At 38.3% G+C, this 13,295-nt stretch overlaps 2 protein-coding genes across 2 annotated transcripts; both read right to left on the bottom strand.

Moving 5' to 3' along the window:
- Positions 1–5,409: 5,409 nt before the first annotated feature.
- On the bottom strand, positions 5,410–7,589 carry LOC117776417 (chemokine-like receptor 1). Its single transcript, XM_034610304.1, has 2 exons — positions 7,407–7,589; positions 5,410–6,551 (listed from the first exon to the last, which is right to left on the bottom strand). Exon 2 carries the CDS (start codon positions 6,538–6,540, stop codon positions 5,410–5,412), a length of 1,131 nt encoding a protein of 376 aa, XP_034466195.1. The 5' UTR covers positions 6,541–6,551; positions 7,407–7,589.
- Positions 7,590–12,027: 4,438 nt separating this feature from the next.
- Positions 12,028–13,128, bottom strand: LOC117776416 (chemokine-like receptor 1). The gene has a single exon (XM_034610303.1). It carries the CDS (start codon positions 13,126–13,128, stop codon positions 12,028–12,030), a length of 1,101 nt encoding a protein of 366 aa, XP_034466194.1.
- Between the last annotated feature and the right edge of the window lie 167 nt (positions 13,129–13,295).

Raw genomic sequence — 13,295 nt, 5'->3', positions numbered from 1 at the left:
CACTCACGGAGGGCGATGTTGAGCCCAAGGTCTCTGAGCTTGGTGACGAGCTTCAGGGGCACGATGGTGTTGAATGCTAAACTGTAGTCAATGAACAGCATTCTCACATATGTGTCCCTCTGGTCCAGGTGGGAGAGGGCAGTGTGAAGGGTGAGGGAGATGGCATCTGCAGTCGACCTATTTGGCCTGTAGGCAAACTGAAGAGGGTCCAGAGAGTCAGGGAGGGAGGAGGTGATGAAGGGTTTGACTAGCCGCTCAAAACACTTCATGATGGTGGAGGTGAGTGCTACTGGGCGGTAGTCGTTCAGGCAGAGGATTTTAGTTTTCTTGGGAACAGGGATGATGATGGTCTCCTTGAAACATGCGGGGACTACAGACTGGAGCAGTGACAGGTTGAAAATGTCTGTGAACACATCTGCCAGCTGATCTGCACACACCTTGAGAGCTCGGCCAGGAATGCCATCAGGTCCAGGTGCCTTGCGTGTGTTCATCCGGTTAAGAGATCTCCACACGTCTGCCCTGGATATTACAGGGGGGCAGCGGTCCTCCTGGGCCTCTTGGATCTCCACAGCCGGGGAGTTGCTCTCAAAGCGTACATAAAAGGTATTCAGATCCTCTGGGAGAGATGCAGACACTACATCAGCACTGCTGGTCTTTCCTTTGTAGTCAGAGATGGTTTTGAGTCCAGCCCACATGTTCCTTGTGTTGGAGCCCTTGTAGTGAGACTCCACCTTGTCCCTGTAAAGTCTCTTGGCACTGCTAATAGCACTCCGGAGGCACGTACCCTGGGCTTCCTGTACTCCTCCAGATCACCTGAGATTGTAATGGCAGATTTTGCATTTGTGTAATGTTTAATAGAAGAACAGATATGTATTTAGAAGAAGTAGATAACAAATGTGTTTTCTGTGACTTAACTACGGAAGTTGCAGAAGGAAGTGTTTATGGCCCCCACATGTGTGTCTTAGCAAATGCTTCACTGCAGGGGTTTTACTTAGTCTGTCTGATAGAGATGGGTGAGGGGAACTCTGCATTGTATACAGGACTGGGGTCTTTTGATGTTGTAAATCGAAGATAGGGATCTCGGAGACAGATTTGTCTCACACCAGAGGTCACACCAGGGGTCTGGGACGGAGATCTGAGACAGGAACTCTGCCCAACCTGGTCAGACATCAAGAGGCTGAAGAATACCTTTTGGCTCCTCGCAGGGAGGGGCTTCTGATTGTATAAGTGAAGTGATTCTCCTGTGCTCTGTGCTCATTCTATACACGTTACACTAGGTGGCTGTGTGGGGTGAGCCCACCTGCAGGTGTTAGAATTGAACTTTCCGAGAGACAATGTTATGTGTGTATTATTATACAATAGAGTATCATTATTAAACAGAAACTGCCACCACAAGATGTAGACATGTAGGCATCTGATGTAGGCATGTAGGCATCTGTCAGTAACTCAAGGCTGCCAAACAGTTCGAACAGCAGCCGATTCCGTACTGAAGCTGGACATGCAGACCATCTGTAGATCCATTCATGACATCTGAAGTCAGAATATATTTGACACATTCTGATGAGAGGAACTGCACACGTGTTGGTTGTCATGCATCCTGTTTTGCACTGTTTATCAGATATGAATACATTATGCTGTGCCTGTACAGAAGCGTATTGCATTCACTTTAAAAAAAAATAAACTCGTATAGCGTCGCTTTAAACTGTCAGACTCTCCTTCTGTATAAATAACAGTGAACTACAAAAGACTAACAAACGAAATATTTGAATTATGGACAAAAATGAAAACTATATTTCCTTTATCTATCTTATCCCCATAAAATTCATAATAGGTACTGTACATAATCATGTCGTGCAGTATTTATAAACGTTATTATATTGTTATGGTTGGAATTTCTGAGATAATTATCTCAGAAAAACAGAGCATTTTTCTTTTCCAAGTGAATGCAATACGCTTCCATAGATTCTGAATATTTATACAAATGCCTGATGATTTGTCCACTTCCTGACCACGTAACAGCCACTGATTTGCAGCCTTTCCTAATACAAACATAATTATTACAGCGTTTTAAAGTGATAATGAGATGAACATTACAAGTGAGAAAGGGGTTAAGTCTAAATAATATTTTAATAATAGAAATAATGGTATACAACAAGAATCACAATAACAGTCATCATCATCGTTTATGGACTAAAAGAGTTCTCCACTGTAGGGTTAAAAAAGGCAAAAATAAACTTATCATTTACACTGTTTCCATAAAAATTGATCTTTGATACAGAGGTTCAGATTATGACATAGAAAAGTGTGCTATTACAGTTGTTTCCATTCAATTAATCTGCAACAACTTTGAGAACTGATTGATTCTTGCTTCAGAAATGTAAGTATATGTATTTTTGTCCATCATGAAGGTAAACTGACTCGATGTATTTAAAAAGTTGAGAGGTTTAGCACAACATGCATGTACTCAGGGTGGGGGCACAGACATTAAAGTATCCCCTCTAAAAACAACTAACAATGATCAAAAGATCAAACGAAACGTTACAATGCAAGTTCAAAATAACCACAACAATCTGATGGTAACATAGTTCTTTGTCAAGCCCTCATGAACCAGTCCTAATGCTGAATAACATGTTTATCAAAGCATGCAGTTGACATGTAGCAGTCAAAAGTCAGCTCACACACACGCACACACACACACACGCACACACACACACACACACACACACACACACACACACACACACACACACACACACACACTGTCAATATATTTCATCATGTACACAAGTAATGGCGTCAGTGGGTTGGGTGTGAGGGGAAAGTTAGGAAATGAACATTGTATAATCCTCAGCGATGAGCCAACACTATTTAACACTGTAGATGCTATTTTCAGTTAAACCTCTTCCATACGTCCCTTATTACTATGTTTTGTAGGTCATGTGACAGCGTATTTAATGATAAAAAAGAGTCTCTGATCATGGCTTATAAACTCCTCGTTTTATTGCATGCTGTCTTTGATGCAACATATGGATGAAGACATCAAAATCAAAAACTGGAGTTTATGAGAAAGATGAGAAACACAACGTTCCCTTTTATCAACCACATGTTACAACATCTCTGTCGTGTTTGTGTTGCACAAATTTAGCTATAAACTAATGTAATACCTATTCTGAAATTAGAGTTTCCGATAAAGTGGCACAGTGCATCCGTTATAGCTGTCATGTTGCAGCTAACAAAAGTACTGTATAATGAATGGCACTGTACATGTCATTCAGTTTGACTGCATGTGTGTGTTTATGTGTATAACGGTTATATGTGTGTAATAATAATAATAATAAAAGATTAAAATACCCCCCCTTCTTTACAATCTTTAACAACATGAATTTATCAATAATAATAATAATACCAAATAATAAAACATATGAAGATTAAAATAAAAAGTACTTCACCTTATTAACAAACTTTAACACAATATGAATAAATCAATAATAACAACGACAAAAAAAAAGAAGAAGAAGAAGAAGGATACTAATAACAATAATGGCAATAATAACAATAATTAAAAAAAACAATTACAAAATATGAAGATTAAAATAAAAAATACATATCCTTCTCAACAAACTTGAACACAATATTTATTCTTGTTCTTGTTCTTGTTCTTATTCTTATTCTTATTCTTTTTATTCTTATTTATAATAGAATAGATAGAATAGATAGAATAGATTAGAATAGAATAGATAGAATAGATTTAAAAGAGGAGTTAGCCCGATGGATCTCCTCAGGGAGATTGTTCCATAGTTCGTTATGTGAGTGCAGATGTTTCCTGAATACGACTGGCACAACTTTATAATAGTTCTCAATCACGGCAATATACTATAAAAAAATCTCTAAATGGCACGTTATTTCCCTTCACCTTCAAAATCATTTCAGGACTTGAATTTACCCACGGGAATACATTACAGGAATAAGAAAATGAACAACCTCCTGATTGTTACAGACTTTGGTGCAAAAACATACTGAAGATATTCTTTATTTTCTCCTCCAGTTAATTATCCTGTCTGAGAAAATTACTGGATGTTGTGCACAATGGCTCCCTCTGCTGCACAGTAAATGTTATGAAGAGAGTTTATCAAAGACTTTTAACACCAGAGGGATTTTCCTGAATCTTGCACATTGAAATGTTTGACACTAGACAAAGAGATCAAGAGATTTTAAACAGCAAACATGTTCTCAGGATGAGGTTACAGACCCTCAGAAAATGACAAAGTTGTAGTCAGAAACATTTGTCTTTATTAGGCTCACAGGAGCCGGTCCTTTGCATCAGTGGAGAATATCAAAGCAATCAAAGATTCCAAAAATTTGAAATGAATTTTAAAACTAAACAAAATTTTCCCTTATGCGAAAACCATTCTAGTAAAGTATTTTTCCTATGTAAAAAGGACATTCAATGATTGTATATCATGATAAAAGCAACTTATAATAAGTGATTTGCAGCCTTATATGGTAAAACATATTTGTCACAGTGTAATGTAATATTATAAGGTGATGATGAGATAAAAGGTGGTCAAGTCCTGATGATATTTTGCTAATGGAAATAATGGTGGTAACAAAAAAGAATCACAATAACAGCCATCATCATCATTAACAGACCCAAAAAAAAGACATCCCGAAATCCCCCAAAACAACTGGCAATGATTTAAAGATCAAATGAAGCTGTTCTATACAAGTTTACAATGCAGCTGCTACTTTATTCATGATAATCTAATGGTAACGTACATTATTTCTTTGTTAGTCTCTCAGGAATCAGTCCTTAAGCTGAACAACATGTTTATTAAATCATGCAATGGACATTTAGCGGTCAAAAATATCTCTCTCTTTCACACACACACACACACACACACACACACACACACACACACACACACACACACACACACACACACATACACACACACACACACAATGGCATCAGTGGGTGGGGTTGGGTATGAGGGGGAAGATGGGAAATTAACTTTCTATAAAAGTTTGTTCACAGCACTATTTTACACTGTAGATTTATATTCCAGCTTAACCATAACTATATTGTACAGAAAAAAACACATGATGTTCTTCATCAAAATATTATTTTTACTGTGTTATTAATATATTCTAAATGATGACCCATAAACAACAAATATAATTCTCTATTTTTCTGAATTTGTCACAGGATGCATCACAATTCGCGTGCATGTGAAAGACGAAGAAACTAAGTTCCCTTTTCTCACAGTTTTTCTGTTTTTCAACCATAAATTTATGGAATACATATTTTGCAATGCCTTCTGGGTGATTTTTGAAATTCAAGATGTTTTGGTGATAAGATCCAATTTTCTGTAAAGATAAACATGTGCTTTCTCCAGCAGAATTTATACATTATTCTGCTTCTTCAGAATTACTAGCTTGCTTGTCTCTGTCTGTTGACTTTGTGTTAGTGGAAGAGTGTGTCTCTTCCTCCTGGAAGGCAGTCTCCAACAGGTTCAGGATGGACTTGCGGACTTTTTCCTTAAGATCTTTGCCAATGAACACATACAGCAGTGGGTTCAGGCAGCTGTTGAGAAAGGCCAGGCTGGTTGCGATTGGGAGACCGATTCTGATGACGTGGCCCAATGCTTCACTCTTGTGGTTCGCCATGTGATAAAACATCTCGATTACAGTAATGCAGTAAAACGGCGCCCAGCAAAGGAAGAAAGTGGTGATGATGGCAGCGATGATCTTGAAGGGGCGACTTGATTGGCTGGCCAGGGTGCGGTTCCTCCTGAGACGATGGATGATCACAGAATAACAGGAGACGATGACAGTGAAGGGGACGACGAATCCCAGGAGGAAGCGGGTGATGGTCATGGTCTGATTTCGAAACTGTCGCAGCTGATTCACTGATGGCGTTTCATAGTCGTCGGAAAGGGCAAAGTTGTTGTAGCAGTAGATGATCGTTCCATTGTCAGGCGTAGTGTCCCTGAAGATGAAGGATGGAGCGCTGAGAATCAGAGCCAGTATCCAAACACCAAGACTCACGCAGGACGCCTTGCGTACACTTCGGTGGTTCTGGGCCCAGACGGGCCACACCACAGACACAAATCTGTCCACACTGATCACCACCAGGATGTAGACGCTGGCAAACATGTTCAAGGACAGTACAAGTGCATGGAGTTTGCACATGAAGTTGCCAAAAGGCCAGTGGTAATCCAGAGCCAAGTACGTCACACCCAGGGGCAGGAACGCTGTGAAGAGGAAGTCGGCCACAGCGAGATTGAGGAACCAAACGGTGTTAACGGTTTTCTTCATCTTGAACCCGGTCACCCAGATAACCACTCCATTCCCGAACCCACCGAGAACAAAGACCAGGCAGAAAATAATGATAGAGATTATGTTGAGGGAGTGTCTCAGATCAGCGTGCTCGTCCTTGTAGTCATAATCTTCGTTGTCTTCGTACAAGGAGCTGTTTCTTCCAGTGATGTCTGATGTGTTCGTGATGTTGAGAGGGGTATCAGTCATTAGCTCCATCATTGTCTTTGAACCTGAATCAAAAACAAAACATTTAAATGTTAACCTAGAGTTCAATAACAATCCATAATTAATACATGAGATTAAAATGTACCTCATTTGAAAACTGGAATTCAAAATCAGGACATTCATTCCACAAAAACAAAATGGCTTCACTTATGTCGGTTCCTCCACGCAAGAAAAGAAAGAAAACAAAACGTTTTTCTCAGTAAGCTTTGCACCACATATAAACTGCACACCAGGTTTTCCTGAGTGAAATCAACATCAGATCAACAGAACTTTAAAATAACCACAGATAACCACAGATAATAAAACACAAAAAAATGTACTTAATTACTTAGATTGTTTTTGATGCCGAGAACGACATGAGAAAAAGCTAATTAAAAACCTTGCAGGGATGTTTTCTGGGTCAAGCTTGATAACCTGGATCCTTCTGTAATCTTCCTGACAGCCTGAGACGCGCACACACACACACACACACACACACACACACACACACACACACACACACACACACACACACACACACACACACACACACTCTACCTTTTACCCTACTAGAAACATGTTCTCACCACAATATTGAATCATTTTTTTTTTGTCTCCATAAAGATATCAATTTTCCATAGTGTCACTGTGTAAACACATTTACATCCAAACACATACAGCAGGCTTTATGTACATAAATGTATATACAAACAAATCTTTTTTGGAAGTAGTTGTCAAGCCAGAAAGGCGGCAAATTTATGGAAATAATTAATGCTTTATTATTCAAATCCAACGTAAGATTTTGGTCTTGGTCTAATAATTTTGTCGTGATAGTTCCTTTTCACAACTTAAGCTCATGTAATCTGGCAAATGTAACGTACCTTTCTCTAAGCCCCGCGGTCTGTTGAGGATGAATCTGCAGCAGAAGTTTCCCTGATCAAACTCTGACAGGTCAATATAAACTGCCCTGTGTGTTGTAATATGTCACTGCCACTGAGGAGGAACCACAAGTGGCCCGCACACAAGAAACTCCTCCCACCATCAAATCTTATGCACAAGCTCACACTTGCACTGTGTAATTGAAATTGTCATGTCGACTAAATGAGTGTCTTCAATGATACACGAGCTGCATGATGTATATTATGATAATCTTACAGTTCTGCAACTTTAAAATACATGATACTCTTTGTTGTTTTGTGTTGACAGTGTGAAACAGCATCTATGTAGTCTTACATCATTTACTATCCCCTCACCTTACCCTACCCTACACCACTCGAAATTCACATCAGCATCTGTCAGTAACTCAAGGCTGCCAAACAGTTGGAGCAGCAGCCGACTCCGTACTGAAGCTGGACATGCAGACCATCTGTAGATCCAATCATGACATCTGAAGTCGGAATATGTTTGACACATTCTGATGAGAGCAACTGCACAGGTGTTGGTTGTCATGCATCCTGTTTTGCACTGTTTATCAGATATGAATTCATTATGCTGTCCCTGTATTCCCTGCACTGTTTCACTTGTTTTTGTTTTGTGATGCCTTGGAGGAAGAACATACACACAGGATTTCAACCGACTAATTTACCTACTACTATCACTGCCTCATTTAATGACAGAGCTGACTTCAAGGGTTAACTTAACTCAATTGCGGTCTCCAGTTTGCACGAGATTGAAACCTTCCCATTATTCACAGTTCTTCTTGACTCTTCTCTTTACTTGTAAGCAGCAGAGCTCTGCTATAAAAATGTCTTAAGATCATATCTTACACCAACATAGAATTTATAATGATGGAGGATTTCACAATACTCTCCAAACACCTATAAAACAATATTTTAAAAGGATCCAGAAGAATCCAGCTGTTAAAAGTTTTTCCTTGTGTATTAAAAATTGAAAATAATCTCCAAGCAAGTAAAATTGACCTTAATATCTGAACTAATTCATTAATAATTTGCATTTTTAGGTGAGAAAATATATGATATGCTCATTACCTAATAACACAACATCATGTAAAAGGATAATCATAATAAATAATCAAAGTACAAAAAGCTGATTCAGAATATTTATACAAATGCCTGATGATTTGTCCACTTCCTGACCACGTAACAGCCACTGATTTGCAGGCTTTCCTCATACAAACATAATTATTACAGCGTTTTAAAGTGATAATGAGATGAACATTAAAAGTGAGAAAGGGGTTAAGTCTAAATAATATGTTAATAATAGAAATAATGGTATACAACAAGAATCACAACAACAGTCATCATCATCGTTTATGGACTAAAAGAGTTCTCCACTGTAGGGTTAAAAAAGGCAAAAATAAACTTATCATTTACACTGTTTCCATAAAAATTGATCTTTGATACAGAGGTTCAGATTATGACGTAGAAAAGTGTGCTATTACAGTTGTTTCCATTCAATTAATCTGCAACAACTTTGAGAACTGATTGATTCTTGCTTCAGAAATGTAAGTATATGTATTTTTGTCCATCATGAAGGTAAACTGACTCGATGTATTTAAAAAGTTGAGAGGTTAGCACAACATGCATGTACTCAGGGTGGGGGGCACAGACATTAAAGTATCCCCTCTAAAAACAACTAACCATGATCAAAAGATCAAACGAAACGTTACAATGCAAGTTCAAAATAACCACAACAATCTGATGGTAACATAGTTCTTTGTCAAGCCCTCATGAACCAGTCCTAATGCTGAATAACATGTTTATCAAAGCATGCAGTTGACATGTAGCAGTCAAAAGTCAGCTCACACACACACACACACACACACACACACACACACACACACACACACACACACACACACACACACACACACACACTGTCAATATATTTTATCATGTACACAAGTAATGGCGTCAGTGGGTTGGGTACGAGGGGAAAGTTAGGAAATGAACATTGTATAATCCTCAGCGATGAGCCAACACTATTTAACACTGTAGATGCTATTTTCAGTTAAACCTCTTCCATACGTCCCTTATTACTATGTTTTGTAGGTCATGTGACAGCGTATTTAATGATAAAAAAGAGTCTCTGATCATGGCTTATAAACTCCTCGTTTTATTGCATGCTGTCTTTGATGCAACATATGGATGAAGACATCAAAATCAACAACTGGAGTTTATGAGACAGATGAGAAACACAACGTTCCCTTTTATCAACCACATGTTACAACATCTCTGTCGTGTTTGTGTTGCACAAATTTAGCTATAAACTAATGTAATACCTATTCTGAAATTAGAGTTTCCGATAAAGTGGCACAGTGCATCCGTTATAGCTGTCATGGTGCAGCTAACAAAAGTACTGTATAATGAATGGCACTGTACATGTCATTCAGTTTGACTAAATGTGTGTGTTTATGTGTATAACGGTTATATGTGTGTAATAATAATAATAATAAAAGATTAAAATACCCCCCCTTCTTTACAATCTTTAACAACATGAATTTATCAATAATAATGATAATACCAAATAATAAAACATATGAAGATTAAAATAAAAAGTACTTCACCTTATTAACAAACTTGAACACAATATGAATAAATCAATAATAACAACGACAAAAAAAAGAAGAAGAAGAAGAAGAAGGATACTAATAACAATAATGGCAATAATAAAAATAATAAAAAAAAAACAATTACAAAATATGAAGATTAAAATAAAAAATACATATCCTTCTCAACAAACTTGAACACAATATTTATTCTTGTTCTTGTTCTTGTTCTTGTTCTTATTCTTATTCTTATTCTTTTTATTCTTATTTATAATAGAATAGATAGAATAGATAGAATAGATTAGAATAGAATAGATAGAATAGATTTAAAAGAGGAGTTAGCCCGATGGATCTCCTCAGGGAGATTGTTCCACAGTTCGTTACGTGAGTGCAGATGTTTTCCTGAATACGACTGGCACAACTTTATAATAGTTCTCAATCACGGCAATATACTGTAAAAAAGTCTCTGAATGGCACGTTATTTCCCTTCACCTTCAAAATCATTTCAGGACTTGAATTTACCCACGGGAATACATTACAGGAATAAGAAAATGAACAACCTCCTGATTGTTACAGACTTTGGTGCAAAAATATACTGAAGATATTCTTTATTTTCTCCTCCAGTTAATTATCCTGTCTGAGAAAATTACTGGATGTTGTGCACAATGGCTCTCTCTGCTGCACAGTAAATGTTATGAAGAGGGTTTATCAAAAGACTTTTAACACCAGAGGGATTTTCCTGAATCTTGCACATTGAAATGTTTGACACTAGACAAAGAGATCAAAGAGATTTTAAACAGCAAACATGTTCTCAGGATGAGGTTACAGACCCTCAGAAAATGACAAAGTTGTAGTCAGAAACATTTGTCTTTATTAGGCTCACAGGAGCCGGTCCTTTGCATCAGTGGAGAATATCGAAGCAATCAAAGAGTCCAAAAATTTGAAATGAATTTTAAAACTAAACAAAATTTTCCCTTATGCGAAAACCATTCTACTAAAGTCTTTTTCCTATGTAAAAAGACATTCAATGATTGTATATCATGATAAAAGCAACTTATAATAAGTGATTTGCAGCCTTATATGGTAAAACATATTTGTCACAGTGTAATGTAATATTATAAGGTAATGATGAGATAAAAGGTGGTCAAGTCCTGATGATATTTTGCTAATGGAAATAATGGTGGTAACAAAAAAGAATCACAATAACAGCCATCATCATCATCAACAGACCCAAAAAAAGACATCCCGAAATCCCCCAAAACAACTGGCAATGATTTAAAGATCAAATGAAGCTGTTCTATACAAGTTTACAATGCAGCTGCTACTTTATTCATGATAATCTAATGGTAACGTACATTATTTCTGTGTTAGTCTCTCAGGAATCAGTCCTTAAGCTGAACAACATGTTTATTAAATCATGCAATGGACATTTAGCGGTCAAAAATATCTCTCTCTTTCACACTCACACACACACACACACACACACACACACACACACACACACACACACACACACACACACACACACACACACACACACACACAATGGCATCAGTGGGTGGGGTTGGGTATGAGGGGGAAGATGGGAAATTAACTTTCTATAAACCTGTTTGTTCTCAGCACTATTTTACACTGTAGATTTATATTCCAGCTTAACCATAACTATATTGTACAGAAAAAAACACATGATGTTCTTCATCAAAATATTATTTTTACTGTGTTATTAATATATTCTAAATGATGACCCATAAACAACAAATATAATTCTCTATTTTTCTGAATTTGTCACAGGATGCATCACAATTCGCGTGCATGTGAAAGACGAAGAAACTAACTTCCCTTTTCTCACAGTTTTTCTGTTTTTCAACCATAAATTTATGGAATACATATTTTGCAATGCCTTCTGGGTGATTTTTCAAATTCAAGATGTTTTGGTGATAAGATCCAATTTTCTGTAAAGATAAACATGTGCTTTCTCCAGCAGAATTTATACATTATTCTGCTTCTTCGGTATTACTAGCTTGCTTGTCTCTGTCTGTTGACTTTGTGTTAGTGGAAGAGTGTGTCTCTTCCTCCTGGAAGGCAGTCTCCAACAGGTTCAGGATGGACTTGCGGACTTTTTCCTTAAGATCTTTGCCAATGAACACATACAGCAGTGGGTTCAGGCAGCTGTTGAGAAAGGCCAGGCTGGTTGCTATAGGTAAACCGATTCTGATGACGTGGCCCAATGCTTCACTCTTGTGGTTCGCCATGTGATAAAACATCTCGATTACAGTAATGCAGTAAAACGGCGCCCAGCAAAGGAAGAAAGTGGTGATGATGGCAGCGATGATCTTGAAGGGGCGACTTGATTGGCTGGCCAGGGTGCGGTTCCTCCTGAGACGATGGATGATCACAGAATAACAGGAGACGATGACAGTGAAGGGGACGACGAATCCCAGGAGGAAGCGGGTGATGGTCATGGCCTGATGTCGAAACTGTCGCAGCTGATTCACTGATGGTGTTTCATAGTCGTCAGAAAGGGCAAAGTTGTTGTAGCAGTAGATGATCGTTCCATTGTCAGGCGTAGTGTCCCTGAAGATGAAGGATGGAGCGCTGAGAATCAGAGCCAGTATCCAAACACCCAGACTCACGCAGGATGCCTTGCGTACACTTCGGTGGTTCTGGGCCCAGACTGGCCACACCACAGACACAAATCTGTCCACACTGATCACCACCAGGATGTAGACGCTGGCAAACATGTTCAAGGGTAGTACAAGGGCATTGAGTCTGCACATGAAGTTGCCAAAAGGCCAGTGGTAATCCAGAGCCAAGTACGTCACACCCAGGGGCAGGAACACCGTAAAGAGGAAGTCGGCCACAGCGAGATTGAGGAACCAAACGGTGTTAACGGTTTTCTTCATCTTGAACCCGGTCACCCAGATAACCACTCCATTCCCGAACCCACCGAGAACAAAGACCAGGCAGAAAATAATGAGAGAGATGATTTTGAGGGACTGTCTCAGATCAGCGTGCTCGTCTGAGGAGTTGTTTCTTCCAGTGATGTCTGATGTGTTCGTGACGTTGAGAGGGGTAGCAGTCATTAGCTCCATCATTGTCTTTGAACCTGAATAAAAAACAAAACGTTTAAATGTTAACCTAGAGTTCAATAACAATCCATAATTAATACATGAGATTAAAATGTACCTCATTTGAAAACTGGAATTCAAAATCAGGACATTCATTCCACAAAAACAAAATTACTTCACTTATGTCAGTTCCT

Source organism: Hippoglossus hippoglossus, chromosome 16 (genome assembly GCF_009819705.1).
Source record: "Hippoglossus hippoglossus isolate fHipHip1 chromosome 16, fHipHip1.pri, whole genome shotgun sequence".
Classification (NCBI taxonomy): domain Eukaryota; kingdom Metazoa; phylum Chordata; class Actinopteri; order Pleuronectiformes; family Pleuronectidae; genus Hippoglossus; species Hippoglossus hippoglossus.
The sequence above is the reverse complement of the archived record's forward strand: the minus strand, read 5'-3'. Positions and strand labels throughout refer to the sequence as shown.

Excerpts from the sequence above, each read along its gene's own strand:
- LOC117776417 (XM_034610304.1), bottom strand. The coding sequence starts at position 6,540 with ATGATGGAGCTAATGACTGATACCCCTCTCAACATCACGAACACATCA.
- LOC117776416 (XM_034610303.1), bottom strand. The coding sequence starts at position 13,128 with ATGATGGAGCTAATGACTGCTACCCCTCTCAACGTCACGAACACATCA.